General features: G+C 41.4%; 2 protein-coding genes across 2 annotated transcripts; one reads left to right on the top strand and one right to left on the bottom strand.

Moving 5' to 3' along the window:
* Window positions 1–3,563: 3,563 nt before the first annotated feature.
* Window positions 3,564–13,734, bottom strand: tent5d (terminal nucleotidyltransferase 5D). Its single transcript, XM_042493260.2, has 3 exons — window positions 11,439–13,734; window positions 8,695–9,009; window positions 3,564–8,327 (listed from the first exon to the last, which is right to left on the bottom strand). Exons 2-3 carry the CDS (start codon window positions 8,998–9,000, stop codon window positions 5,025–5,027), a joined length of 3,609 nt encoding a protein of 1,202 aa, XP_042349194.2. The 5' UTR covers window positions 9,001–9,009; window positions 11,439–13,734; the 3' UTR covers window positions 3,564–5,024.
* An 870-nt stretch (window positions 13,735–14,604) lies between these two features.
* On the top strand, window positions 14,605–25,811 carry LOC121947938 (charged multivesicular body protein 1b). Its single transcript, XM_042493137.2, has 8 exons — window positions 14,605–14,769; window positions 15,111–15,208; window positions 16,026–16,172; window positions 19,081–19,149; window positions 19,259–19,366; window positions 19,501–19,544; window positions 19,928–20,000; window positions 23,603–25,811. Exons 1-8 carry the CDS (start codon window positions 14,754–14,756, stop codon window positions 23,648–23,650), a joined length of 603 nt encoding a protein of 200 aa, XP_042349071.1. The 5' UTR covers window positions 14,605–14,753; the 3' UTR covers window positions 23,651–25,811.
* The last annotated feature ends 697 nt before the right edge of the window (window positions 25,812–26,508 follow it).

The following is a 26,508-nucleotide window of genomic DNA, read 5'->3' on the forward strand; positions in this document are numbered from 1 at the left end:
GTTGAAATTGTGAGCGGAATAACAAAGTAATATGATCGACAGGTTCAATCCCTCAAGGTTTACTGACTCAGGCTCCATGTATGGCATGTATTTGGCAAGTTCGCCTTTAAGAAAACCATCCATCCATGTCACTGAGTCGTGACGACACAGACTTCTATCTAGAGAAATGAAAAACTATTTTTGAAACACTCCTCACTGGCTTCCAAATTTTGCTGTTAAGGATGATTTAGCAGATAAAGTAAGAGTGCATCAATTTCAATGTGGAGGCGGCGTGTGTGGTATTTCTGATGAGGGGGACTGGAGGTGTGTGTGTGTATGTGGTGGGTGGCATTAGAACTAAAGATGCAGCAGCCACTTGCCTTGCCAATTGTTCTATTCCTTTGAGTAAAATGGTTTTCTTGGCTGTTTTTCATCAAGGTTTTTATCCTCTTGTACCCTCAGCTGGGAGAGGACTGAGTCATAGCAGTCAAGGAAGCAGGTGGGTGGGAGGCACAGTGGGTAGGGGGGTGAGGAGAAAGGTAGAGGATGTGGGTGGCACGGGTTAAAGAGGGTGAGCAGAAGGCTGTAGTGAATGAAAAAAAAATTATGAATGGTGAATACTATGGAGTCAGTTTTATTACCTGGTGTTCATCAGTCACCTAAAGAGAAACCCTGTCTGCAAAGGAGCATAAAACCCTCATAAATGATGATGGCTTCTATTCGCGGTGTGCCACTTAGTGCTTTATAATAGCAGCTTTGGATGGTGTAATCTTGGCATTCAATAAACATCGCTCTCATATGAGACTTTAAAGTGACAATTCACCTCAAAAATAAAATTACACATTTTTTACTTTTACCTGTAGTGCTATTTATTAATCTAGATTGTTTTGGTGCGAGTTTCCAAATGTTTGAGATATTGGTCATAGAAATACCTGCCCTCCCTCCAGTATAATGGAACTAGATGGTACCTGGCTTGTGGTGCTTAAAGCAACAACAACAAAATAAATAAATAAATACAACATTTAAAACAATGGGAAAAAAGAAAAAAAATGAATAAAAGAAAAAAAAAGACAAAAAAATGAAAAAACTTGACAATGTTTCTTTCCAAAAATCCTGAGCACTTACCTGAGATAATCCACAGGTCTTTTTGCGAGCAATCTAATGAAGGAACGATTTTCTTTCCACCAAACTACACCTGCCAATTGCTTCACAGCACAGAAGGAAGTGTGCATCTACTGCTATCTCACTTAGCACCACTGAGGTAGTTAGCATCACAGAAGAATGCTACTAATATTTACAATTTACTTTCATGAACTGACCCCCCCCCCCAGCAGCATCTTGTCAACGGATGGCACCCACCTGTCACTCAGAGTGGCCGCACCCTTAATTATGTATAACTTTGAGCCTTACTGAAATTCACGCTGGTGAGTTTTTTAAAAATTCACCCCCTTTACAATTGTCATGAAGAGGAAAATTAGCTATAGAGACCAAAACTGTTTATGTACGAGGCTGTAAACATGTCTATTAATGCGGTAAAGTTGGCATTTTATAATGGGGGTCTATGGGGACTGACTCATTTTTGGAGTCAGCCTCAAGTGGCCATTTGAAGAACTGCAGTGTTTGACACTTCCACATTAGCTTCATTTTTTCAGCCTTTTTTGGTATGCTCACAACAAGGTCTATTGATTATATTGAGTAACAAGATAATGGTTTCTAGAAAGAGTCATTGTTGAGTTTTTTTAAAGTTTAAAAGTTTAAAGTTTTTTCTTCGCTTTGAGCACCACAAGCCAAGTGCCAACTCGTGCCACTATATTTGAGAGAGGGCAGACATCTCTACAGCCATCACTTGGCAACTCACACCAAAACAATCTAAATTGATAGCAGGAAGAAAAATAATATATTTTTGATTTGATGGTGAACTGTCCCTTTAAAGAAGCTTGTAATCGACAGAAAGTTACAGAGGAATTCATTTGGACAACAAGATGAAGGGAGATTGGCCGGCGGTCATAATTATCTCGATTCACACTTTAGATAAAGCAACATGTTTCATGCCTCTAGCCTCTGCTAACCAAAACTTGATGTTTTTGTTTTCATTTACACTGCAGAGGCTGCCCACAAACCATTGCTATTTTAATTCTGAGGAATAAAAAGATTTGGAAATGTGAACAAATTAAAATTTTACTAGTTTTTTAAATCTGTCGAAAGTGATGAGAGAAGATGAAGATAGTCAAATAAAATGTGTTGGCCAGAACATGTGAGAGTCAGAAAGAGAGAAAGACAGATGTGTGGGTGATGTTCTCTTTTTGTCTCAGTGAGTCTGAAACTGTTTGTTGAGGATGGACGGGTGGGCAGACCATTAGGAAAATTGATGTGCATGCAGCTGTGTGTATGTGTGCACGCTCATACACACATGTGTGTGCCCCTGCTCTAACATCACTGCTGCCGTCACTGCAGCCACCTCACAGTGACTCCCCTGTGACTGAAGGCCTGACAACCTCCCACGCTCTCCCCATAAACTCCCCTGCTCCTCTCGCTTTATCTATAACCTCGCCCCCCTCTCACTCTGTCCTTTTGCTTTCTGTCTCCCCCTCAACTCTATTTTCTCATCTCTCTCTCCACTTTCTTTCTTTCTTTCATTTCACCCACCTCTTTTTTTTCATTTTACTTGTTTTCATCTCTCACCCACTCATTTGGTGTGTGGGTCTTCCCTGTTTTCCGTCATGCTCTCTGCGCCCACCGTGCTGCCTGTCTCTGTCTCTATGGAAACCCTGAGTGGACAAGAGTGGCTCAGAGGTCTGTGAGACGCTGATACAGACCCTATTAGATCACACGCTCCCTTTCTCTCCCAGAGAGCCACATGCTTCCAACCTTGCAAGCCTATAGTGTGTAAATAGATGATGTGTGACAGTACCACTACCTGCCATCACACAAGCACCCCCCCGCCATGGAAAGAGACGCCCCCATCTCCCCATGTGCCTGTGACTTCTCGGTGGTGTGAAGTGGGAGCAAAGAATGGAGGCGATGTGGGAGTAAGGAGGAAGCCCTATTGTTTCATTATGTTGTAGGTCTCTTCAATTACTCAGAGGAGAAGGGGACCACCTGATGCCGCCTTTGCACATATATTCCCATCTGAAGCGCACACACACACACACACACACACACACATGCACACACACACACACACACACTTTCTGCCCCCCTCCTCCCCCATCTCCCCTTTCAGTCTCACACCTCACACACCATATTCTCCTCACATTTACACATTGTTGAGGCTGCTGTGTTGCGTAGCGTGTGCGTCATTCGGGTCTAAACGCATCTGAAGGACAGGTGATTTGTGATAAGAGGCCTCAAACAGACAGAATTTCACAGCTTTGGGTCGCTCTCCTGGGCACCATCGTGATTTGACGGTCACGCTTAAGTGGATCATCGCAGAGCGTAATCATAGGGAGGATACGTAAGCCGTACGGCATGTCGTTTTGGGGGGAAAGTGGAATGGGGGAGCGAATGAGAATGGAACAAAAAAGAAAATGTTGTCTCTTTTAAAAGAATTCAATTTCTGAAGGTTGGTTGAGTTTCCCCTTTATTTTATCAAAATGTACATGAATAAACTACAACAAAGGACTACATTAAAGAAGACATCAAAACGGGCAGCAATAACAGGGGTCAACAACTGAACACACACCCAACCCAGCCCCAGGCCCACCCCTTTAACACCCCCAGTGCAGTGAGATAAAGACATGCCAATCATGTCTCACATTTAGGCACTTGATTTCCCTACCAAACCATCTTTGGTCATAGTTGCTGTTGTACAGCTTTGAACTTAGATTCAAACAAGTTTGAGGTGGATTTGATCTCAGGTTGATTCGGACTGCATGAATTAGAGGATGCTGATTCATGCTGAGAGGAGTTGCAAGAGTTTCGATGCAATTCCTTCGCTTTAGACCCTACGGTTTTGACAGATCGCCGTCTGCCATGTTTAGAAATGACCCAAAGATGGTTATAACCTGACCACCTCCACAGAGTAAACTTTAGCATCAAAGAAATCAACACTAGATGGTACAGTACTTCACATGATTACAGAAAAAGACTCCACGAGGGAAAGGAATCAAGCACTACATCTTAACACAATTTACCTGAAAACAATGCAGTGTATCCGCACACGATATACTGTAATCAATACACTGTACAGTCTATTGCAAAGGCATTGTTGTTGGCATTTTTCTGTAGGAACTAACCAGTCTGTTTACCACTGAGTATTATCATGGAAAGTCTTGCAAAAATAGATCAATTTTTATTAAATTAAAAGCCTTTGCTTTGACTTCAGAATGTGATCTATATATTTAGCTACTCATGCATTGTCTAACTCAGTGTTTATGTATATGTTTATGTGTATTTTGTGCATGCATGTGTGTGTTCTGATGAAAGTAACTATACACACTGGTATGCCTGTCCCTCTGTATTTTTTTCAGAATACACCCCTTCAATAAAGGATTAACAAAGTTACATTAAACTGTTTAAGAAGCATAGTAGTCACACAGTATTTGGCAGTGAGAGAACAGTCCTAATTTATCCATGCACAATATCAACCACAGGCAAGGTCCACATTCTGAACAAACCCATAAAGAACAACACAGTAAGAACATGAAAAGAGAGTACAAGAATTCAAGAACCTGGAGGTGTGAGTTTCATGTGTGCGTGTGTGTGTGTCCGTGTATGTGTGTGAATGTCAACAGCACAGTTGGTTTCCCGGGGAGACCAAAGGACTATGACTCATGCAGTGCATAAAGCATTTTCTGGAATTTTAACAATATCGGAAGAATTATTATTTTCCCACAAAGCCCAGATAATTACATATAATCATATTAGAACCTTACAGTGTACTCGGGGAGTTTACTGTAAAAACCCACTCAATCCCACCCCCACAGGTCTATTATAGACCAAACAGTTTATCCCTGGATTACGTTTCCATTCTCCAGCTCTTTCCTCATGGAAAGCACCTTCCCCTTGCTCCAATGTATTTTTGTGTAATTCCGTGTGCGTGTGTTTTACACTAGTCCAGTCTGTGTGTGCAGGTGTAAGGGGTACGGTTGGTAAAGCAGAGTTGATCCCCCCTGGGGTATGTAGTAGCTGCAGTAGCTGGGTTCTGCTAAATAGGGGCCGCTGTGATCAGCGAGGTACGGGGCTGGCTGGTAGAAGCACGTCACGTGGTCTGTGTTGGGGATAATGTTCTGCTCTCCCAGAACCCTAAGTGCCAGCACTGTGATCATGTTCAGGGTCTGACGCCTCTCGTGTCCCATCAGACACACAGTGCTGTCGTCGACCACGCGACGCAGTGTCATCAGGTACTGGTACTTGCTCCTCTCCTCACCGATGAAGTGGTTCTTCAAGTAGGACAGGATCTTCCTCTGCTGCTCCTGCACATCAGGGAAATCGATGAAAAAGCGTGAGCACATGTAGCGCTCCAGTGTCTTTATCTGAGTCTCGCTGGCCGGTCGGTAGTCCCTGACCAACAGGTTGCTGTACTTCAGCAAGCCGCCGCCTCGGATCTCCTCGGGGTTCCTGGTGGCGATTAGGCGGTAGCGCAGGTGGTCCATTGCTGCCTCAAAGTCACCGTACATGCTCTCTGCCAGGACCTCGACAGCAGGGACTGAGCCAGATGCCTGAGGAGCGCCACTCTGTTCAGGCATGTCTGCAGTTACCTTAGGGGCCTCTTTGTTCTCAGGCACAGAGCTGGATGCCTCATCGACTTTTGGAGGGGCCGATTCCCCTGGGCCTTCAGACTGAGAGCGAGGCAGCACATGTGAGGTGGAGCTCGGGATTGTGATTGGAAAAGAGACAGGCTCTGCAACCCGAGGCGACGGCGAGATATAATCTTGCTCCTTTTTATCCTCCAACTGTAGGAGAGGGATTCCTGGCTGAGGGGAGGACTCTTTAATCTGTTCCTTGCTGCCTGTGTTCAGTATCAAAGGCTCCATGTCTGAAGATACCTGAGGTACAAGGTCTTCTGACTCCACCGGCGGAGTGAGGCAAAGGAGGGGTGGACTGAGGCAGGGGGAAGGGGGGCTGAGACAGAGTGGAGGAGGGCTGAGGCTAAGCATAGGAGGGGTGAGGTAAGGAGGTGAGCTGAGGCAGGACGAGGTAGGGCTGAAACTCAGGGGTGGAGAGCTAAAGCTGGTGGTGGGGCTGATGGTGCTCAGCATTGGAGATGAGAGGCAGTGAGAGGGAGGGGTGAGACATGGCGGAGGGCTGAGGCTGGGGGGCGAGGGAGTGAGGCAGGGAGGGGAAAGACTGAGCACAGGAGGGGTGAGACAGGAAACAGGAGGGGTGACACAGTGGGAAGAGGAGGACGAACTAAGTGTGGTCTCTTGCGTGCTGCCATTTGGCTGATTCAAGTCCATCTTTTTGGTCCGTAATTCTTTTTCTTCGTCATCACTGAGCTCAACTTCTGAGGTATGTACAAGTTCAGGGGTGTTGGATGAGTCAGTGTGTGAAACTAACACATCCACTGAGTCGAGAGGCTCTGATTGTTTGGGTGCAGAGACAGTTTCAGTCGGGCTATGCTCATCCCAAACCATGTGTGTAGATGGAGTCTCTTTCAGGCTGTGAAAACTTGTCCCACATGGACTGTCTGTGATTAGCTGAGGGGGTGATGGCTCTTGAGGTAAATCAGACACAGCAGAGGTGGACATTATGTTGGGGGCTGGATCGGGAGCCAAGGTAAGGTCTGAGTTTGACGCGAGGTTGGGTTCAGGGCTTGTTTTAGCAGTGATACAAGTTGTTGGGGTAGTTGTAGGGTCTGAAGAGGGAGCTGTTGGATTTGGGTTCAAATCTACCTCAGGCTCGCAAGGGCAAGGGTTTGGATCTATACAGGGCGCTGTGACAGACTCACTTTCAGAGACTGGACTGGGGTAAGGATTGGGGGCTACCTTCCTACACATCCTCCGAGGGGGTTTGGGCGAGGAGTGTTTGAGCACCACCATGTGAGAAAGTCTCTCTGAGGCCTTACATGTCGGAGAAGAGGAGGTCTTTTTGTCAAAAACAAGGCTGGGTGGTGCAGGTAAAATATCCTGAGTATCTGGAGGGCTGACGGCATCAAGTGTGTTCTGAGTTTGTGTGCTGTGAATGTCCTGTGTGCCAGCGGGCTCTGTGTTGTGAAGTGTAAGGGATATGGAAGAGGTGGAGCAGGAACAATCGATACCCTGTGTGTCGTCTATGTTTTTTGCTTCTGATGCTAAAACCTCTTCTGTCATTTCACTCGTTTCTGTCTCGTTTTTTCCCCCCGCCTGCTCACCTATCCCCACTTTTCTTTCATCTGCTAACTGTGTCTCGATCTTTGCATGTGAAGGTGTGCTAGAGTCTGGAGCAGTCACATGCTGCATTTTATCTTTCTCTTTACTCCTCTGATCCTCACTGACACACTCGGAGGAGCCTGCACTGTGACATGCTTCTGACAGGTTTGGAGATGCTGCCTGGGTTTTGTTTGAGGTTTTCGGCGGCTTGGACTGGTCTATCTGCTCCGTGAGCACGTTCTGTCCCTCAGGGTTTTTTTTGTGGTTGGATTGTTCACAGAGATCCTTGTGATTTGAATGTGCTGGTTGTTGGTCATCACAGGGCTGGGTTTGCTCTGACGCTTCTATCTTTGTCGAGCATTTGGTCTCGTCTGAGAATTCTGGCTCTTGTCTCAGTTCGATCTGAGTTGGGGGTTCGGCCTCCTCAGAGGTTACTGTCTTTTCTGACAAAACATTTCGGGGGTCAGAGAAGTCTGTCTCATCTATGGTTTCTCTGTGTTCTTGTTTCAGCTCCACATGCGTTTTCTCTTTGTTGTCCTTTTCAACTTTGGAGTGTTTTGTCTGGTTTGAATGTTCAGTTTGTTGTGAGAGTTCTGTCTGGGACTCTTTTTCGTGCACTTCATCTGTCTTTTGTGTCTGGCTAATCTGAGCCCCCTCTTTGCTGGATAATTCCCTACCAGAGGACTTCTCCATCTCTGCAGCAGCAGCCTGTTCGAGCACAGAGTCTTTATTCTGATTCTCTGTGGGTTGGTCCTTAATATCAACACTTTTGTGCTGTGACTCCTGCTGCATATAGGACTCCAGAAGACGATCCAGAATGATCTGGAAGGAGTCGACGCTGAACTCAAACTGCCGCCTCAGCGTGCTCACAAACTTGAGCTCCAGGTTTTTGCCGCTGTTGTTTGACAGTGAGATGAGGCTCCAGCGGTCATGTTCGTTGAAGACCTTGACCATTTTCTGGACGTAGGCCTCCTTCATCGTGGCGCTGCTGATCCGCTCCCTGTTGACTCCAGCGGGTAGGCAGTCCAGCAAGCAGCCCAGCACTGACTCTTTGATCACCTGGGAAGAGAAAAGGTTAACAACATGACAGCTATAACTAATGTTTGCTATCAGAGTGCAATTTTGCTTGTATCATTGAATTTAATATTGTGGTTTCTTTATAATAGAGTTGAAAGAGTAAAAGCCAGTATTATTGATTCACCCAAACAGTAAAATGTTTTACAATTAAATTATGGTTAGGATAACAATAACGTCATTATCAAGATAACACTGTAAAAATCAATACTGAAACATCTGAAATATTGTAGAGATTCAAGGATAATAAAACAGAATGAATGCTGGTTAATGCACGGGATTGAAGCCAAATGCTCCACTGCTATTAACTGAATTTCCTCCTTGTCTTAACCACGTAATACAGTAATAGTACCTGGAACTCCTCCTGACTTGGCAACTCCACTCCAAAGATGATGTCCAGGTCCTTGTAGCTGCTTCCGTTGTCTCGGACGAGGACGTGGCTGGCCGTGGAGCCGTTCAGACGAACATCTCTCACCGTGATCCCCTGCCTCTGCAGCCTGGCCCGCACAGCTATGATGATATCTCGGGGACGCAGCTCCAGCGTGGGAAAGTTCCCGCGGCCGTGGATGGGAACCACCTCTGACAAAACCTGATGGAGAACCTCCACCTGCTCAGTGTTCAGGCTGTGGAACCGCTGATTGGGTTTGGTTTCAGACATGCTGCTGCCCTGAAGGGGAGGGAAAGGTGGACGACAAAGAGAGTTTATTACAACTCCTCCAACAAATTGTGCGATGTGTTTAACTCTCTCTGTCACACAAACACACACACACACACACACACACACACATGCACATACACGTACACTCACACTCATATGCACACTCCCTGCCAGTCTGCTGTCTGCAAGTCACAGCTTGGCTGACAGCTTTTCCACAATGCTAATGTAACTGCTGTGTTGACAAGCTGACACATGGAGCGATCCACGTAGATGTGCTTTGCATAAATATTCCTCCATTGCTCAACCAGATCACAACAAATTAAGAGGAAATATTTGACTGAAATCTGGAACACATTACAGTTTTCACTGCCCACTTATATCACATCAATTGGTCCCTTTATTTACACTCCATCTCCGTCAGATGCAATATCTGCCTCTACGAAAAAAAAAACCAAGAAAAAAGATAAAAAATATACAATATTATTGTATAAATGAAGATAATAATAAGTGTTATTTGAATACTAATATAATGGTAAATAATAATTATAATGTAAAGGTAGGCTAAATCTTTGTTTATTGATTGTTTCCACCAGAGGAGCAAGGGTTAAGCTGAATGAGTCATCACCAGCAGACTGCATTAATCACACCAACGTCACTAATTAAAGACACACATCTGTTTTTGTGTGTGCGTGCAGCACATGATGTGTGTATACATTACAAACAATGACTCCCACACACATTCACGTGAGTGCACACAGGCTTTTATATAACACCTTTTGCAAACTGCAACACAAATTGGAACAAAGTGGGATTTAATATCAGCCAATTATGTTTGTTTGCCTTCCACATGTGTAATCCTCCTGGCAGTTACGCACGCAGCCCCTGCATCTGGACTCCATCAATCAAATTTCTACAAACTAGACGTGTTTTTCAATAAACATTTGCCTAACCAAGTCAAGGGTCTCTGTTATGTGTGTGCATGTTTGCGGGCGCGTGTCAAAGTGTTTTCAGGGAGTGAGTGCTTGTGTCGGAGTGTGCAACTGTGGTTCATAGCAGCCCATTATGATCTATTGTCTGCTTTAATCAATAGATGTCAGTCAGTGCTGCAGCTGAATGCTGCTGATTGCTATGATTTGTCAATACTAGCAGGGTAAACATTGGGATACTAATGAGCAGTAATGGGATGCTTTCTGGTAGCTGTTTGTCAGACATCACAGGGCTATAGCCTGTAATAACCACAAACCTTCTATTATGGGAAGTGTTTATAATCCATGTTGCACACATTTCAACAAACACTAAAGGAGTGCACTTTATTCTATAGCATCTGTAAAACTATAAAATGCACTCACTGGGGGAAAAAATGCTCACCACAAGACAAAGAAGTTGAGTCTATGAACACAAAGCTCCTGAAAAACTGTTGCAGATGAGACATCTCTCTTAACAAACTGCACTTCAAGATGCAAAAAACCCAAAACAACCAGTCATCATATATCCAGAGGCAATAAATACAGTCCCTGATGTTGAAACTGGTCATGTATACAATGAAACAATGTGTTGTGGAGGCAGAGAGGCACTGCGGGGCTGTTTTTCCAGCTAGCCCCTGTATCTCCCCCTCCCCTTTCGTACTCTTCTGCAAACTTGCAGCCTGAGTGACTCATCCAGGCGTATCGGCTCAGCTCGCACATAATCTATGGCCACTGAAAACCCAACAAATAGGTCTCATATACACTGGGCTGAATCTAAAACAAACACAAACAAAAATGCTGTGTAAACTTAGGTTGATGTCTCTGGTATTAAATCTATAAAGCACTATACAGGAAAACAAACAACTCTGTCCTGTGTATAGAATACTACAACTAAAGCAATAATAAGCCTTTGTGTCCCTGAGTGATTCTGAATAATTTGTTTTATCTTTCATTCACTTAAACAGTTATGATCCTATTAACTAATACTACAAAAGAGCAACTCAGCATTTGTTGCCCTACAAAATGTAATTGCAAGGTCTGCAATCCAGAATTTTGTCTATATTATGGGACCTTTTAAATGTTACTGCCAAACTTACTGACAATACTTGTAAAAAAAAAAATATATATATATATATATATATAACTGGAGTTGTTTCTCCATCAAATAACCAGCAACTGGAGGCTGTTTCACAGTCCACCACTGCCTAAAATTTCCTGGAAGTGCTCCAGAGCCCTGCTGAATTTCACTCTGCCCTGCTGGTCTTTACTCAAATCACCTAATCACGCACTTAGTCACTCCTGAGATACCAGGTAAAGGCAATTAACCGCAATTAAGAGCCTGGCAGGATAAAGGGCAGATGCAACTCTAAGCAGGAGGATTAAAACACATTAAGCACCAGGCGTGCAGCTAAAGCTCCGTGTAGCCACACAAAAAGTGAATTATCCAACTTTTACAGAGCTGAAGGTTCTTACCTGTTGCTGTGGCGTTGGAGGGAGCGACTGGCTCCGGACTCGACTGTACAATTAAACCTTGAGTATCCACCGAGCTTCAGGTCCGGAGAGTCTGTGTGTCGTGTACGTGGGTTTGTTTTTCTTTTCAAGTCCCTACCCACTCCGGTTAGGCTGTGTGCTGATGCGGCTCTGTCCCTTACAAGGCATGTGAGGCTCCAATCTGTGCGCGAGCTCATTCGGGCGCTGTCCAGGAGCTCGCGTGGTGCTGAAATGAAGACTGAAATGAGTCCTCGCGCTCTTGTTTTCTCCTCCGGCCGCCCGGAGCGTAACGCAGTTTCCATAGCGACCTGCCGTCATTCAGTCATGACTGGGGAGCGTATGTGTGTGTGGTTGTGTGTGTGTGTATGATTGGGAAGTTGTATGTGATGTGGTGCTGGCGCCTTAACTGGTGTAATGTAATATGTGTGTGTGTCAGCTCCATGTGTTTCCGTATTCAGAATAAAAGTTTAAAATCGGAGATAAATTCAGAAGCAACAGAAAGGACTTTCAGATAAACTCTCTGAACTGTACTGCTTTAATTAATTTGCAAAAGTCAGCCTGCTCAAAGAGCACTTTGTTGTCTGCTCTAATGCTTTTAGGGACTGTATTTTATTTATCACAGCAGGTGGTGGCTGGGGTGAGACCTTTTTTTTCGCTATCATGACCCTCCCTCCACCATAAAAAAAAATATTTTACAATTCGTGGCCATGATAAATGATGTGATATGGAGATTTTTATAGAAAATATGCTTTTAAAACCCACTTACTGGGTTAGAGGTTCCGAGCTGGCCCCCATTCGTACTGCAATTTCAGGGGTCCATCGCGTGATACAATTAGGCCCCAAAACACTTTTTCACATTGACTTACAAGGCGAAAGAGATGTCTGCAAATTCCACACCCTGCCTGTGGAACGGTTTTTTTTCATTATCAGGATTAGAAGTATTTGGTCCGATAACATTTGGAAAGTCTAGAAGAACCACATGATAAAAAATGTTTTATCTCCATTTAAGTTAGCAGTGCGATAACTGGAAGCTAGCCGCTTGGCCGTGCTTGGCAGCCTTAAGTCTCTAGTGTGCTCAGTTGGCTCACTGACGCAGAAGCAGCACCCATCATCCAGGTAATTTCATACTGAAATAGAGCTTTTTTGACTTCATGTGCAACTGAACTTTTAAGGACTGTACAAATGCCGCGTCTTTAACCGCCTGGAAAACACAAGGTCCGGTGCTAGGTACTACTCTTATGTCCACTCTGTGACAACTTTCATGAGCGCAGAGGCAGCTTGCGTCTGAGGTTGCCAAAAAAATGCACCATCTGTACGGCCCCTAATAAGAAGGAACTGGGCCTCGCCTTCAATGCTGTATCCAGGTCTCTTAATACATCATGGTTCTGAGGGAATTTAAAATAAATAGCCTACAGAATACAACCTTTTACCGATGAATGACCCTCCTCTAAGCCAAATAAAACGACACAACTCCCTCTTCAGAGGATAGGAAATTATCTGAAGCGCCTCCCCCGTTTAGCACCACCTCCTCTCCTCTCATAAATAACGCACAGCCCCTTACTTTAGGTCTACGTATGGGACTCAAAGTGGACATTGTCACCTCAAATGTGAGGCTACAACATAGCTGTGCTGGGGCTCAGGTCAGGACTTCCGTGTTATTACTGATATGAAGCAGCCGACTGAACGCGTAGTTTTGGGGAACATTTCTAAAACACTTGTCCCTCACGCGCACATCTTTATATCTGGTGCTGTGTCCATACAGAGTATCAGCACATACAGTATGAGTCATCCATGCTGCTCCCTCCCCCTGACCCAGCCGTTAATCCCCTCAGCCCCCTTCGGCTGGCCGGTGCACGCACACACCGGAACCATTTTCACTCTGGACAACCGATGATTCCTTTTCCCCTCATGCAGCATTTCCTCACCGTTTGTTGTCTCTTCAACAACAACTAGCCCAAAACCCTCTCTGTTCCCGTCTCTGTTCCCACAGACCAGTTCACACTAATATTATCCCCATGCACACTTATGCAAGAAACGGTTACAGATGTTACATTACTCGTTAATGCACCAGAAATAAAGTCAAAGAAACGTGATTCGAGGCGTTCAAGCAAACAGCGAGCTGCTCGGTAGAAAAGGTCAATTTACTCCCTCAAAAAAAAAGCACAAATGACGTCACCAGACGTGTACCACAACCTACCGATACCGGGTACAAACTATTTTTAGCCTGGATGGAACTTGTCTGCTGCTTTGGACACGCGCGCCCGTCCACCTCTCAAACGGTCGTGACGTAAGAAGCGCGTGCACGCCATGCAAAATCGTGACCGTGTGACGACGGTGAAAGGTGGACTGAAGTTAGCGATTGCATTCAAAGATAAAGATAAATCAAGATGGTTCACTTATCGCAATCTAGCCGCATGTAGCATGTGATGACAGCCGTCGTTACGATCAATCTCTAAAAATCTAGCACGAACGAATACTACTAACAATAATAATAATAATAATAATAATAACAACTCAGGTATCATGGTTATTATTATTGTCAAAATGATCATCATTATTATGATTATCATATAACTTTATCTATATAGCACCAGAGCTTACGAAGTGCTTTGACAAACAAAGCAAAAGCAGAAATGAAACACAGAGAGAGCAATACAACAGAGCCAAACAGTCCTAATAAACGCAAGCAAAACGAAACTAGGGTAGAGTTAAGATAAAATCAACACAAGAGGACGAACAAAGCAAGATGTCAATGTCAAATAATACAAACAAATATACCCCAAACAAAAATAAGCAATACAAGTAGTAAAACAACAAACAAAAGGAAATGAATATACATAAAATAGGTAAAATAAAATAAAATATACAAATAAAATATAAGTATATACAATATCATTATTAAAATAAAAAAATGAAATATCGATTCGTAGTTATTACTGGTTAAACTGCGCATGCGTCAAATGGGAGTCTAATTTTCAAAGTTTTATAAGCGGTTTATGGAGTTCTTCTTTTCCCCAATAAATTACAAAAGCTCTCCCAAAGACACAAACATTTTCAATAATAATGAGACAGTCGTTGTCACTGAAAGACAGACTGCATACTGCCGGTCTGGCTAGTTGATTCAAAGCAAATGCGGAAGTACGCAGAGGGGAAGCCTCTTGCCTCGCTACACTTGCGAGGGTACGCTAGCTTGAAAAAATCAAAACAAACAACTCTGGGAAAGAAGTGAGAGGCTGGATGTTACTTTGTATCTGTGCGTAACCAGACTGAGTGTTTGTCTCAAAAAAGACCTTCGCCATGTCGAATTTGGAGAGTATCCTTTCCTGTGACGCCGAACAGGCATAACGGTGCAGTTACCTAGCAGTAGCAGTAACGTAAGCTAGCTAAATGTGAGGTGGGTTTGGTAGCTAATCCTGTTTTGCATTAGCTTGTAACTTCTGCCCAGTCATTCGCTGGTGCCAGCTCTTTTAACTAACTTTATGACTCTTTGGTTAAATATCACCTATTTAAAGATACAAACGTTGTCTTGCCTTCGCTGAGTTAAGTTGAATTAGCTCAGTGTCCTCAGCTAGTTTAGTAAATAATCAGTATATATTTTATAATTCTGCTGTATTGCCATATCTAAAATAAACCACGCCTTGACCAGCCATACAGAACACCTGTTTAACCTCAAATTTGCTGCCAAGGAGCTCAACCGCAGCTCCAAGAGATGTGACAAAGAGGAAAAGGCAGAAAAGGCTAAAGTGAAGCAGGTTTGCCTGTTAAAATGCTTATTTAAGAGATATCAGGCTCCAGGATCACGTCTAGTTTGGTGAAGTGTCATATACACATGTACAGAAAAGACAGAAAAAGAGAATTAAAAAGTTTAAACACTGTGCTGGAGAGCTTCGAAGCCAAACATAGCTTATGGACATACCTCTCCTATTGAATAACTATAATCATTCATAAAAGAAAACGAGATTAAAAAATAAATCAAAGATTGCATAATTGATCAAAATCTCAAGACCAAGCAGTATTACCAAGTTGATGAAAATGTACAAATGACCAGAAGTTTGTATTTACAAAGTGAAATTCATTACAAATGAATCTATAAAGTGCTATGAATCTTTTCAGATTGAAGTCCTTTTCAGATGTTTACAAAAAAATTAATAATAATGTCATTGATGACTGTAGAGATGGAAATAGGTTGTTCCAAAGAGATAGTCCTCTGAATTTAAATGAATATTGATTTAAGGGAAGTCTGACAATACAGAAGATAAAAGTCTGTTAAAGTGTCTTGTGGGATATGAGTGAATGTCTGAGGAACACTTAAAGAATTTCTGGAAAACACTCATCAGGTCATGAGTTAGGTGTACATATTTATACATGACCACACAAGTCTGTTATATGTTCACAATAAAATTTGATAGAAGCTGATATTTTCTAAAGTGAGTAGCAAATGAGTCGCATTTTTGAAGCAAAGCTAATTACTCTCAAAAAATTCTTTTGAATTAGAAAAAAAAGCTTTGCTACAGTGCAGTTACAGCCTGAATTATGTTTGTGTATTTACTCCTTTCTTTTGTCTCTCAGGCTATCCAGAAGGGTAATATGGAGGCAGCAAAGATCCATGCAGAGAATGCCATTCGTCAGAAGCATCAGTCCATTAACTTCCTGAGGATGAGTGCACGTGTGGATGCTGTGGCTTCTAGGGTCCAGACTGCTGTCACTATGAACCAGGTCAGGACTGCAGGTCAAAAGGGTTTGTTGAAGCTTGCTTTGCTTTCAGATGTAACGTAAAGCAGGCAAATGATAACCTGTTCGCTGCAGCCACACATCCATTTTCCAAGATAACCTGTTGTTATTCAGCGTGTTGGCAGATGATTTAAAGTAGAGAAAATGAGCAGAGGTTTGTCCTGTCTGATGTAGTGAAAAATGAACTCCACCATAAATGATAATTCCATTATATTTCCAATTAAGCTGGTTGTACATTTAGCATTTCACATCATTTGCCTGGTCAACATTGTAACTTTTTTTTCATTTTTATTATGATTATTTTGGGGGGCATTTTTTATATTGCAATCATAGAAAGAGATGAGTAAAATGGTCAGCATCTTAACCCCTAAGCTACAGGGGCACCCCAACATTGTAACTTCTGAAAAACAGTGGTCCCAATAGCCAGACACTTTATAAACACAACCGTCTTCTGCCCCCTTGGTTTATATCTGAAGTATGGCCCATTTACTCACTCACAAAGATGTAGAAGTCACATGGCTATTAACTGATAACACAATTGTATATATGGGTTACAAATGGTTACACTCTCCAGCACCTTCTGAATAAGATGTAGTTTTCAAAATATACTCTTTGTAAACTATCTTAAAGCAACATTTGAATGGAACACTTAAGTTTTTGCTCCCCGGTTTAAGTTAAAGAGTTAAAGACTTTTTCATGCACTCAGTTATCTCAAATTTTTACCACAAATTTGTAAAAAATTCCATGTTGGTTCGCACTTCAGTTTTTCCAACATAAGCCATCTGCCTGGCATGTGGCAGATCAAGATGCTAATTAAGCATTATTACTACACAGGTGTGCCATGGGATGGTCACAACAAACCTAAATCTAAATGTAAAACGTGCAGTTCGATCACACATCATAATGTCACAGATGTAAGTTTTGAGGGAGCTTCTCATTAGCATATAATAATAATAATAATCTAATAATAATAAGGTCTATTTATATAGCACTTATCAAAACCAACGTTACAAGGTGCTGTACACTTAAAAATCACAAAAACACAGAAAAAAATGTTAGAAAAAAAAGAAATACAACACAGAAGAAAATTTAGAATCAGTGATCGATCGATTGTGGATTCTTTTTATTGTGAGCATCCGGAGACACACTTGTGTCATGATGATGCTGTTTTATCAGCATCTTGATGTGCCACACCTGTCGGTAGACGGATTATCTTGGAAAAGAAGTGCTCACTGACACAGATTTTATATAAATCCTTTATTTAACCAGGCAATAGACTCATAGAGATTTAAAATCTTTTTCCAAGAATGACTTGGCCAAGAGGGACGGATAAAACCTTGTTACAACAATAAATACAAGCAGACAAATAAAACTATCACACGTTACAAAGAGCGAGCACAACATCCAGTTAAAATGCAACACAGAACAATCAAATACATTGATATGTGCAATTTTCAATGTCAGTAAAAAAAAAAAGTAGCAATCACATTGACCGAGAGTGCCATTTTCTCTATCCTTTAAAGCTTTTAACAGATTTAGAGCGCAAATCTGACATTATTATCTCTGTTGAGTGCATAAAAAGTCTTCAAGTTCAATCTGTGAAAAATGGGAGTGAAAACAAAAGTGTTGTGTTCAAATGTTTTGTTAGGTATTATTTTCAAAGTGTATAGTTTGGAAACAACATCTTTTTTGAGAATGTGAAAAGCTGCAGCATGTAACCATTTCAGGGTAAAAAGTCCACAAGTAGTCCATCACCAAGTCAAAAGTCCTACCAGAAGGACACAGAGGGAGGGAGAGTGGGCCAAAAAAAGGCTAGAAGACATGCAAACAAAAAGCCACCAATTATTATATAATGTCATTAGATGTGCTTCAGACTTTAGGCTATTAGCTTCTTGCTCTTATGTGAGTGACAGCCTCTTTAAATGGCTTCAATTGAGTTTCTCTGCAGGACAGGCATCATTTCAGAGAATAGAACTTAATAGAATGTAAATGTCAGATGGTATTTCTAAAAAAACATCTCTTTATGATGTTGTAATACTGCCTAATGTCTAATGTACTATCTAATGAAACATTAACACAATAGCACTGATAATAAATGCCTCTGCCATAATTTGATCAACTATTGGTAAATTGATTCTGAGAAAATTAATCCTTAATCAGGGCCATCTTTGTTCAACTAGGGATGCTTGTAACGATGAGAGGTAGTCTTGACAAAGTGTAGTTGAAAAGCTAAAAGTGACACCCAGTGGAGGTATAAGGAAACAGCACCTAACACTTTGCCATATCAAGAGCAAACTCACTCTTTGACTTCAGATACCTCGATCCTGTTTTGAGTCAAAACCAGTAAAAAGTGAGAACTCAGCAAGCAGGAAACGTCCCCACAACAAGTTACCTACAAACTTAAATATAATGTTTTAAAGAAAACATAATTTCAAATAATGTCTCTATAAGGTTAAATGCTGACTAAGACGTAACGTTTTAACTGCAACACTCTGAGGATGTTTTGGTGATGTTGAAAGCTAACAGATCAGAGGATGCTCTTTTATAAAAAATGTTCCCACAATTTTACATGAGAACATAGGAAGAACATTTTCAAAGCAACATTCAGGACGTTGTTATTGAGGCCAGAGACTACAGTCCATTTTTTTGAATGACAGTGTAATGCAATGTGACATGTTAACAAAAAAAACATTTTTTACTTGATATTTATAGAGAATGTTACCCTAACTTTAAGAACAACATTCTGGGAACTAAAAAAAAACGTACCACTGAAAACATTACTAAAACATTTGTTGCATTGTACCATTGTCAGAACATCTTTAGAACCAAAAATTGCTAGCTGGGAAGCCAACAGAGGCTTTGATGCTTTATTTGATGTGTTTTTTTTGCCTAGGTATCTAAATCGATGTCTGGAGTGGTGAAGTCGATGGATGCTACTCTGAAAAGTATGAACTTGGAGAAGGTAAAACGAAAACTCCTCCATGAGCGCAGACAGAAACAAACTATGCAAAACTAAATTTGTTAATGGAGATTTTCAAAATGTTGTTTTGTGTATCTGTTTTTCTCTGCAGATCTCTGCATTAATGGACAAGTTTGAAAACCAGTTTGAAACTCTTGACGTGCAGACAGCTCAGATGGAGGACACAATGGGCAACACCACAACTCTGACAACACCTCAGGTAATAAACACAGTCGTCTTACAAGCAGGGATAACTATACTCATGTGGCTGCTTATGATGGAGGGCTTAACCCTGGTTATAATTCAAACACTGAATCCTCTAAACACGTTGTTGTTTGCTTTGTTGGTCCCTAGAATGAAGTGGATACGCTGTTGCATGAGATGGCTGATGAAGCAGGGTGAGTATGGTCCGTAACTCCAAAAAACACAAATAACAGTCATGATAAAAGCAAAAACATTGATAGAAGACAAAAATAAATGAAAGAACACATTGTGCCCACTTGTTAAACCAGACAAATTAACCTTTAAAACAAATAAGCCACAAAATAAATAGCTCTAAAAGCTTTATTTAAATGACCTTCATATAAAAATCAAGGAACTCTTCCACTGTTTGCAATGCTTCTTTCTAACACAAAAAGCCCATTAAGATTAATGGTGCAAGCTGTGTTGTTAGGTCACAGTGGCTTTAATCTCCCCCATTTTGCTGATTCTCTTTAGTAGCTAAGCAGTCATGCAGAACTTAAAGTGTTCCTGTGTTTTTCTCCTCTTTGTTTTTTTTTAGGTTGGATCTTAACCTGGAGCTTCCTGCAGGCCAGACTTCCTTGCTGGCTTCATCTGTGGCGTCAACAGAGCAGGTGACACATCTACTTTCATCATGATGCTGATGCTATTTTTGGGTGTTTTACATCCTAGAACAGAATTCACACATTGTCGTTGTTGTCTTTGGAAATCCGTCACCCAAATCTAAATTTAAGGAGATACTCCACTGAAATACCCACCTCATGTACGTTTGAAAGGTGACTCTTTAAGGTTCTATAAATGGCATTTTGAACATGAATATAGCAGCGAACAGCTATTAGCTATGTAAAGAAATAGTGTCACGCGCCCTCTGTGTGTGTTGTAATGAGCCATTAGCACTGCTGGCACTGCTGGGGGTGTAAATACAATATTTGCTGATATCACAAAGTTTGCCATTATTATTATTATCAATGCAATTTAAAATCAGTTCAATTCAAGGGCCTGCGATCGATATGAAATGATATCATATGTCCATTTAAACAATCTATTACAGAAGAAACTGCCACCCCTTTCTGTTTAGAATAATAATAATAATAATAATAACTTTACTTATACAGGACCTTTAAAAACAGTTGTTTAAAAAGTGCTCTGACAGACAAAGCAAAGGCAGGAACTAAGGGAATAATAAACATCAGCAAACATGCCAAACAGAGAAAAGTCTATAAAAGTCAAACAAAAAGAAAAGAACACAATGCGTATGCAAAAGGTCAGCAAGAATAAATAAAATAAAAGAAATAAAAGTGATAAAGCAGGCAGATCTTGAAAAGCAGTTTAAGTAATAATAACATTTTAGAAAATGCAAGAATAAATGCAATAAAGACAATAAAAATAATATAAGAAGAAGACATCACATCAGTGGGGATTAACCAAAGATAAGACGATAAAAACAGATTCATAAGAGATAGATAAACAAGTAAATACATTTTAAACCTAAAAAGATGGTAAGAGCAGGACATCAGAAGGATAAAGAACGAATAAATTGAGTAAGAGCAGCAAAATGAATGATTAGAGGAAGAAAGATAAAAAAAAATGAATGAATGAACGAATAAAGGTAACATCCAATTAAAGCAAGTCTGTAAAAGGAGTTTTAAGAAGTGATTTAAAATATGGCACTGATTCTGCGAGCCTTATCTCCTCAGGCAGGTCTTTCCAAAGTCATGGCAAAAGCACGGTCTCCTTTAGATTTAAGCAGACCCCCCGCCTGAGGATCTGTAAGGTGCGTTGGCTCATAAGGGTACAGCATTTCAGAAATGTAATTTGGGGAAAGACCCATACATGCTTTAAAAGTGATCAGTAAAATCTCAAAATCAGTTCTAAAACGGACAGGGAGCCAGTGGAGGGAAGCCAGGACTGGACTGGCATGATGTCGTCTGTTAAAACCAGTAACTTTTGGCCATAAAAGAGAAAAAACAACATAAACATGATTCTAAAACAATTGTCACCATTAAAGTGCAGTAAAGTTTACTTTAGACTGACTCCACTGACACACACATTATGGTCAGAGATCCACAGAGATCCAAAATGTACCCAGCTCCCAGGTTTCCTTGCTAATCAGGAGCTTTTGGGTGCAGCTGAGAAGTTCTCCTCAGCTGCTGGTGATCAGTCTGGCTGGGAGGTTAGAAAGGGAGCTTTTCTCTGCTCAGTTGGTCGTGTGTCTCCGGAGAGTCAACACCTTCAGTTGGCTTTCTGTGTTTTTTTGTGTGCGTGTTGAAGTGTGATTCTTCTGTTGGTCTTTTTATTTTCTTTCCTTCCTGTTCAGTGACTCACGCTTTAATTTTGGGGCCAGTTCTTTCTTTTGTCCTTCACTTTGATAGAATCAGTGAGTGGCTGTGGGGAGTTTGATTCCCACGCCACCTTTTAGAAACCAAAGGGACTGATTTTGCTTTCACTCTTTAGTACATGTGCAGTGTTTTGTTTCCCAGACTGCGTCTCATGCCCTTCAGGTTTTGCTTTCTGGGGAACATAACACTCATCAAACATGGATTAACAACAAGAACGTTTAACAAAAGTATAAAACTCAGCTCAATAACTGTCAAGGTTCATAGACAAAACCATTGTGTTTTGCTTGTCATCGTTACTAGCTTAAATGTATGGGCTTTTTACGTTACATAAATTAGCCTAGCAGCCGGCAGACTGTCCTCTACTTATAGTTTAACAAATGACATGTATTATTTATGCTTTTTCTTACTTACCATAGAGTGTGCCTCAGGGTTGATGTTCTTCTGTAGGCTGACACAAAGTTAATGTCGCCCTGGTTCCCGCCTCAAAAAGCCTCTGGGATTTTTTCAAGACACGTAAAAGCTTCAGAATCCACAAGTGGAGTATTTTCTGGCATCTTTTATGTATAAGAACAAAAAATGAAAGTCTCTTTAGCTTGTGTTAACCACAGACCTCATTTCAGACATCGAACCAAAAACACACCCCAAAAAAATCCCATTGACTTTGAGACGAAGGAACCGCGAGTGTTGAAATGCAAACTCATTTATGGGTTTTAGGACTCATTCCTGTCACACTCGTCACTGCATCTCCCAAAACAACAACACAGTTGAATTTAAGCTTGCATGATTTTTTTTAGTCAATGATTTTTAAATCAGAGCAACTAATGTTGCCGTAGAGAAACAAGTGAGTGAAGTGAGATGTGGGCCAGGTTCATCAAGTTGTATTTTATTTTATAACTTCTTTATTTTCCCCAAAATCCAATATTTTTCACCTCATCTGTTTTTCTCCAGAGAGCAGGGTGAATGTCCTGATCATCTTTTTTTTTTTTTTTGCTGCTTGCCATTTTCTGCCTGGCTCTGTTAGACAGCGACACAGACCTGCCATGGGAATTTCAAAATAAAGGCGTATCTTAAGGATGATGATGTGGATCGATGTTTTCACTTTGGATGATATTGGATTGTTGATTGCTGAATTGAAACACTGATCCAGATTAATGTTTCATTAAGTCCCCAGTAGTCACCATCATTTTGGCTCAGCCACCTCCATGTTTGTGACATCAGAGGTGAGAGCCGCGTGCAGGCAACTCTGAATGTCCTTTATAGCACTTTTGAACATGTGTTTTTCAGATCAGTGTCTGTGTTCAGCTTGAGTCATATACCGCATGTTTATTGTAATGATGACAAGAGTTCACAATGAACAAAAATATTAAAATATCCGCAGACACAGAAAACACTCCTGCAGCTCAGTACACCTCACTGTGTGCTTCACATGATCAAAACAATAACTGTTTCACCAAAAATGGCTAACAGATGGATCCTCTGGTGGAGCTGTGGAACTTCACGGAGAGTGATAGTCTGACACAGGAGCAGCGTGTTCAGCCTTTCTCACCTAAACAATGACCGTGTGGAACATTTTGATCACGCAAATCAACAGCGGAAACAATGAATATGTGGCAGGAAGTGTTTGAGTTGTTCCTGAATATGTTTTGATATATTTTCCGTTATGACAACCCACCGCTGGAATCCATTGAAACCAACATAGTTCAAGCAGGCCACTGCAGCTGCTTGTGAAGAAGGCAACTACACGCTTTAGGCCTTCACTTTTCGAGCCTGAAGGGGTTGAGGGATACACTGAGAATAAATGCTTTATGTCAAATTTCAAAAACTGCCCCACTGACAATATTTTTTCCATCGCTTTACCTGATTGGTGTTGTTATCAGGACGAGCTCTCCCAGAGGCTGGCCAGACTGCGAGACCAGGTGTCGTAATGATGCAGAAAATAACGAGATCCGGAGGAGGGAGCAGAGCAGAAGACACGAGACAAGACAGGGAGTGAAAAAGTGGAGAATAAACAAAAGAAGGTGCCATGTGCCTGAAAGCTCTGTGTTCCAGGTTTGTTCTGTAGTGAGAAGTGAAGGAGCTGTTTAACAGCAGGAAAGGACCAAGAGGAAAAAAACTGGATATTTACAGTCCTGCTACTAACTGCATCACATGCAGTCCCTCTATAATAATGTTCATTTGCACACTCGTATTTAAACTTGTATTCTGACTCTTTAGTAGCTCAATAACAGGACACCACTGTGCTGGCATGTTTCTTTATTTTAAAGTGGTACACCTTATATGGGATTTTTGGTGCAAATTGTTAAGAAAAAAACAATGTGTACTGCTTAATAATACCTCATTCCAAAGTGATTACACACTATGTACAAAATGTAAAGATCCCTATTTATTTATTTACTTGTGTATTTATTTACACAAGTATTTATAAATTATATTTATTTACTGCCTGTTTTACTGACTGATTGTTAAGAGCATGTTTATATTGTTACTGTTATATCTTATCTGCTCTGGCTGTTGAATTGTCTGTCACTGTTTTGGCTGCAATGCCGAAACACAAACTTGTTTTATGCTGTGTTGTTGGGCTAAATGTTGCCTCAAACATGCTTTGGAGAAAGCTGGAATATCACTGATTTGCTGCACGTAGCAGCAGCGGTGTGGACTTGAGTGACATGACTCAGACTCAAGTCATAGATTGTCATAGATTTGATGACTTAAGACTCAACTAAACAAAAGACTTGCAACTCGACTTGGACTTTAACACCAGTGACTTGTGACTTTAGTTGGATTTGAGCCTTTTGACATGAAAAGATGTACTTTTCCCTCAAAGCTGCAAGATTGAAAAGTATGTTATTTACAAAGTGTGCCACAAATCAATTTCTTTCCTGCCATCTCCTGAATCAACTGATGTAAATGCTATTTATTTCTAGCAAGCTGTTACTGAATCACCCAGATCCGCTTTGTTTGAACCAATCTGACAGCAATTCAGTCAAGTTCCAGGAGAAAACCATGGATAAGTAACTATGTAACTAATTGAATATGTAAGTAAGTAAGTAAGTAAGTAAGTAAGTAAGTAACTAACTCATTTTAACAAATGAATACAAATTCTGAACAAGCATTCATGATTTTTGTAAATTTGATACATTAGAACTATTATTGAAATTACATTTCATTTGGTCAAAAATTACATTTTGACTTGCTGAGGACATGAATCTTTAGGTTGGCACTTGGAACTTGACTCCAGACTTAATTAGGTGGTTTTCCATTACAAATTTGCACAAAACTTAAGTGATATTTTCGAAATGTTGATAAAAACACAATTGCGAGATGACTGTGTTTCCAGTGATGTGATGTTTCTTCTCCTCTCACGATAACATTCCAAGAAGCATGGCGATGGATGTTCAAAACTTTAGCAGCTTTATTTCTATTGCAGCCGCTGCATTAGCCGTCATTATTTCCAATCAAAGGTAAAGTAGGTGTGTTATGCGAGCGATAATTGAAAAGCAAGCCCCTTACATGTGGCAGCAGCCATGTATGAGGGATCTGTGGGAGGTCATCGTCCACAATATCACAGAGGCATTATGGATTCAAAACTTCCAGATGATCTGCCAACTTTTGAAGAGTTACGCAATGCAATAACACCTCTTCTAGCGCCTGCTGCATCATGCCCACAGCCATAGCATCATGTGACCCATAAACGTGAAAGAAAAGTGTTTCTATTGCAGTTTTTAGAAATACAGCTTTTTCAAATCACCTGAAATACCAACTCATGCGAGTGTAAAAACTTTTTTTTTTGATAAACGTGAGTTTTTTCTAAATTGATGTGTTTCCATTAGGCGTTTTTTTATAATAGCAATTTCAATTTGCACAGTTTGAGGGTTAGTCGAAATCCGCCCTACTGTCTTGACTTGTGACTGGACTCGTGTCTTTTCTGTCTTGTCTTAGGACTTTGAGTGTAAAGACTTGAGACTTACCTGTGACTTGCTTAACAGTGACTCGGTCCCACCTCTGCATAGCACTAACAACATCAGTGGCTCACCCTGTACTTACATGCAAAGACAGAGTCATTAAAAGAGTTTCCGAAATGTTTTACCTGTTGTGTTTTTTGTCAGTTTATAGCTGTGTTTTGGGTGGAGTATGCATCCCAGCATGCCTGTCTACCCCTCTTTTTTCCACCCGACCCCCTCTCCTTCTCTCCTCCAACAGGGAACAGATGAGAGGTCAAAGGTGTCACCTGTAGAGGAAGCGGCCCTCTGCTGCTCGCATGCCAGTGCCTCATTACACACACACACACACACACACACACACACACATACACACACATACACACATAGTTGAGCACATCCCAGGGGGGACTCAGCTGGGAGCCATTACAGGTGCTGTCCAAGCACACACAAATATCTCTACATGAACAGCCCCGCAGCTGATGGGAGTCCTCCAGAGTGACACTTGGCCACCTCTGACCCTTTTTGTGTCTTTACTAATCATCATCAGCACACACTTAACTACATTCACAATCATCATCAGTGCCCCCAGACGGATGTGAGTCTCTATTTTGCCTATTACGCACATACTTCTTCAAGTCCTCAGTCGTTGGGAGTTATCCGAAAAACAGTGACCCCAGTGATCCAACAGCTGTCAGTCATTTCTGCCAGGAGTTAGATCACCTGAAATTAAAATTCCATGTCCCTCTGCTGTCAGAGCAAAATCTATTTGGTGAGTTTGTCTTAAATCTATTTATAACCGACTCTTTAAGTATGATTAAAGCCGGGAGGGTCTGTCCGCTGTG

Source organism: Plectropomus leopardus, chromosome 8, assembly GCF_026936395.1.
Source record: "Plectropomus leopardus strain MGB_pleo_1.0 chromosome 8, ASM2693639v1, whole genome shotgun sequence".
Taxonomy (NCBI): Eukaryota; Metazoa; Chordata; class Actinopteri; order Perciformes; family Serranidae; genus Plectropomus; species Plectropomus leopardus.